Here is a 4,570-nt window from a genome sequence, read left to right as displayed (position 1 = left end):
TGCTGGTCCTGCAAACATTTATTCATTCCATAAAAACTTATTGAGCCACACCATGTACAAGGTATTTTACTAAGTGCTGCAAAGAACAAAGTATGACAAAATGGTTTGTACCTATAGGCTCTGAACAAGTCCTTTAATAGTTTTCTTGATTTGAGAAAGATGTTCCTACCTTAGCTGATTTAAGGAGCTAAGAGCATAAATAATGTCTGCTTTACGTCCTGCTATCAGCCCAGCATAAACTTTTGTCTTCCTCAAATCAGTTGTAATTCAAAACAAATAAGGCACATTTTTTAAAAATTCCCCCCTTTAATTAACCAAAGTAAAGCCATGACATTTCATTTGGTAACCTGCTCAGAATTATAAAAATCATTTCATTTGGCCCAGCCCATAGTTCCCAGGACAAAACTTTCAGACAATTCTAATCCCATCCGGCTCTGTTCTTAAAAACTGTATATTTTTAAAAAGTCTTCAACGTTCTAAATATGATGTGCTCAGTGCGAAGCATATCAGAGCTGGATGTGATATTTATGTCCTTGACAAGCCTCGATTATCCAGGTCCTTCACCTGCAACATAAAGACGTCAGTTTAGTATTTACAATCAGATCACTTTAGACAAGCTTATCCACTGAAATGGATTCACGCAGAGCAGGAGAGATTATCTTGGGTTCTGCTACCTGGTTTGGGGCTGTGAACAAACAAACACCGGTTAGAGACTAGGTACTCTGCTTAGCCTCGTTGAATACGTCTATAAGGATCTACCCTCTACAAAGATCAAGGGTTCTCTATCTTTTCTTATGTAAGAGACATAACATACTCCCATGTGACTCTATGTGACTTTATATACCACACATTCTTCAGTAGTAGAAAAAAATATATAGATCAGAAATACCAACATGAACTTTCTCCCTCTTTCCCCCCAACAAAACCTGAAAATCACAGAAACATCTGAATCAAGTGCCAACTGGAAAAATACCACTGCAACAACTGCTCAAAAGACTGGGAGATATACTCTCTTAAGAACAATCTAAAATAAAAAGTTTGAGTGAGTTGTAAGCTACTTTTCAGACACAGGTGTCATCAGAAATTTCCCTATTTGAGAAATATGTGGCCTATTTTATAAACACTAGAACCAATTACAAATATAAGAGTCACTCTCTAAGATTGTATAGCATCTGCTCACCTTGTATATCCTGACCAGCCAATGTTCTGTGGTATATGCTTCCTCTAGAACATCAAGTTCAAAGTCTTTATTCCCAATCTCAGCATTTCGGACACGGTCAAAACCTGGTGGACGCTCTAGAAGGTACCAAAAAGAACACAAATCTATAATGCTGACTTCCTACATACAGAAAAAGTAAATGGATTTGGCATATCATCTAATAATTGAAGGGTTATTCCTTAGCCTGCAACTGGCTAGAGGTGGGGTCTGCAGAAAAGGGCCATCAGGTAGTAAGGACAAATCAAGTGCTACCCTGCCCATCCTGTCCAAGATAATGCTTCACAGTCAATGGGATTTATCTCTGCTGACAGGAAGCTGACTTCCCAGCCTTTCTGTTACTAAGGATTAATATCCAGAGGCCTCTATAAAACATTAGTAACACATTACATGGAGACTTAATCTGATCAAGTAACTCTCAATGTATTCATCTAAAGAAATGAAAAGTTCTTTGTTTCAGTCTATCTGCCTTCATTCCTTTTATCACTGCAATTCTCCTTGCTGAGGCACAATAAAAAGCAAAGGTTAAAAGCAAAGAATCTGGAGCCAGACTGCCTCACTTTGAATCCTGTCTCTGCTCCTAGGCATGTAACAGTGGGCTGCTAAGTAACCTATCTGCACTTCAGTTTTCTCACATATAAACAGTAATATTACTATCTACATTTTGAGTTTTTTACAGGGATTAAGTGAGTTATTAGATTTACAGCAGTGGCAGACATATGGACAAACACTATGTATTAGCTAACACTATTATTACTATTGTTATTAACATTACTATGAATCACTCACTGGCTTCTGTGTAGACCTGTCCAAAGCGGTAGTAACACATCTTGTACATAAGACAGTTGAGCAACACTGGAGAACCTTCACGATCCACACGAAATTCCCCAGTTGGAGTGTAATAGTCATTTTCCTTGATATGTTTCCCTGTGTCTGTGCTCCCTCCTATACGGACCATCCAAAGAAACTTGTTGATATCTAAAGGGGGAAAAAAGAAAGAGCTGCTGCATCACAACGGTTGCTACAGCTTAAATCAACCCAAAAGCTTGGTCTTGTTTTATTCTAAGACATACAGTTGCCCAGGCTAGATTCCAGTGGCACGATCATACCTCCTTATAATCTCATCGCACCTCAAACTCCTGGGCTCAGGAAATCCTCCTCTTCAGCACCACCATGCCTGACTAATTTTAGTTTAATTTTTTGTAGAGATGAGGTCATGCTATATTGCCCACTTTGGTCTCGAATGTCTGGCCTCAAGCAATCCTCCTGCCTTGGCCTCCCAAAGTGCAGGGAGGAGTAAGCCATCACACCCAGCCAGGTGAGTATTTCTAAGAAAATTCCCCAACATATTTTTCTAGTGGAGAATGGTACCATTTAACTCTAATTTGTAAAAACAGGAAAAACAATGTGTGGGCAAAACATTTCTCCTCCAAATGTACAACTCTTCTTAGAAATTATAAGGCTCCAGATTACCACACTGAAGCCACAAATAACATTGGTCCTATGAACTATCAAATATAGTAGCCAACAGCCACATGCATTGAATATAATAGCCACCAAGCACTTAAATTGTGGCTAGTCCTAATTAAGAAGTGCTAGAAGTTTACAATAAACATTAGATTTCTAATAGTTAAAAAAAATCCCAACCACAAAGGGGATAAAATATTTATATTGGTCACATGTTTGATTAAATAACAATGTTTTGATATGAATATTCAGTTAAATGAAATTATTAGGATTTTACCTGTTTCTTTATATTTATTTATTGTATTTTTTTTTGAGACAGCATCTCAAGCTGTTGGCCTGGGTAGAGTGCCATGGCGTCACAGCAACCTCAAACTCTTGGGCTCAAGCAATCCTGTTGCCTCAGCCTCCCAAGTAGCTGGGACTACAGGCATCTGCCACAACACCCGGCTATTTTTTTATTGCAGTTGTCATTGTTGTTTTAGCTGGCCTGGGCCAGGTTTGAACTTGCCAGCCTCAGTGTATGTGGCTGGCACCCTACCCACTGAGCTATGGGTGCTGCCTATATTTATGATTTGAATAGCTAATAAGAGAGCTTAAAATGACACATGACTCCCATTATATTTCTATTGGACAGTGGATAGCACTAACTAAAAAAAATAGAGAAGACATAAGTGTGCTCCCTCTTGGCTCACAAATGTAAAGTTAAGCTGGGCACGCTGGCTCATGCCTATAATCCTAACACTCTGGAAGACCCAGGCAGGTGGATTGCTTGAGCTCAGGAGTTTGAGACCAGCCTGAGCAAGAGCAAGACCCAGTCTCTACTAAAAATAGAAAAATTAGCCAAATTTTGTGGCAGGCGCCTGCAGTCCCAGCTACTTGGGAGGCTGGGGCAAGAGAATCACTTGAGCCCAAAAATTTGAGGTTGCTGTGAGCTATGATGCCACAGCACTCTAACTAAGGTGACAGAGTAAGACTCTGTCTCAAAAACAAACAAATGCAAAGTACAGACTTTCAAAGTGTACACGTGAGAAATTAACATTTCTATGTCAAACACACTCTAAGTGTCCATAAATACTGACATACCGTCAACTCAGGCCTCCTAGATTTTGTCATTCTCTGTATTGCTTCCACGAGATTTAGGAAATCAGTTCTTATATGTTTCATTGAATGATTAGTCTAAAGCAGGGTCCTCAAACTTTTTAAACAGGGGGCCAGTTCACTGTCCCCAGACCATTGGAGGGCTGAACTGCAGGCCCCGGGACAAGTCGGCTGCTAAGCAGGACAGGCAGCGGCGGCAAAAACACCTGGCGGGCCAGATAAATGTCCTAGACAGGCTGCATGTGGCCCGCGGGCCATAGTTTGAGGACGATTAGTACTGATCCATAGAAAATAAGATTCCTAATGCACTAAGGCAAAAATTTCCAAGGGATACCACAGTGGTTAAAAACAGACTCTGGATCCAAACTGCCTGAGTGTGAATTCCAGCAATGCCAAATCTAGTTGGCATGACTTTAAGCAAATTACTTAACCTCTCTGTGCTTCAGTTTCTTCACCTGTCAATTAGAAAAATAACAATATCTACAATATAGGACTGCTGTTATGGTATTATGAGTAAGAGCCTATAAAGTACCTTACACATTTTTTGTCACACAGTAAATATCCAAATTTACTGACAGCCAGAAACAAACTCAAACCCTAGAACATCAACTCGGCACTGGTATTATAGCTTTCTGGGAGGTATGTCTGAAACAAAAACCTGGAAGATGTTTTAATTAAGAACATTTAGGAATTAGGCTCAGCGCCTGTAGCTCAAGCGGCTAAGGCACCAGCCACATACACTGGAGCTGGCGGGTTTGAATCCAGCCCAGGCCTGCCAAACAACAATGA

General features: G+C 40.1%; 1 protein-coding gene across 1 annotated transcript in view; it reads right to left on the bottom strand.

Annotated features, from left to right (window-relative positions):
* STT3A (STT3A, catalytic subunit of the oligosaccharyltransferase complex) overlaps positions 1-4,570 on the bottom strand; it is a 29,264-nt gene continuing 24,694 nt past the window's right edge. The window contains exons 17-19 of the mRNA XM_012809586.2: positions 2,006-2,194; positions 1,181-1,296; positions 1-564 (exon numbers count right to left, since the gene is read on the bottom strand). Of these exons, the coding sequence (XP_012665040.1) occupies positions 526-564; positions 1,181-1,296; positions 2,006-2,194 (344 nt within the window). The 3' untranslated portion in view covers positions 1-525. The remainder of the gene's footprint in view (positions 565-1,180; positions 1,297-2,005; positions 2,195-4,570) is intronic.

Source organism: Otolemur garnettii, unplaced genomic scaffold (assembly GCF_000181295.1).
Source record: "Otolemur garnettii isolate 467f Iridium unplaced genomic scaffold, OtoGar3 scaffold00108, whole genome shotgun sequence".
NCBI classification, from domain to species: Eukaryota; Metazoa; Chordata; class Mammalia; order Primates; family Galagidae; genus Otolemur; species Otolemur garnettii.
This window is presented reverse-complemented; position numbering and strand designations above follow the sequence as displayed.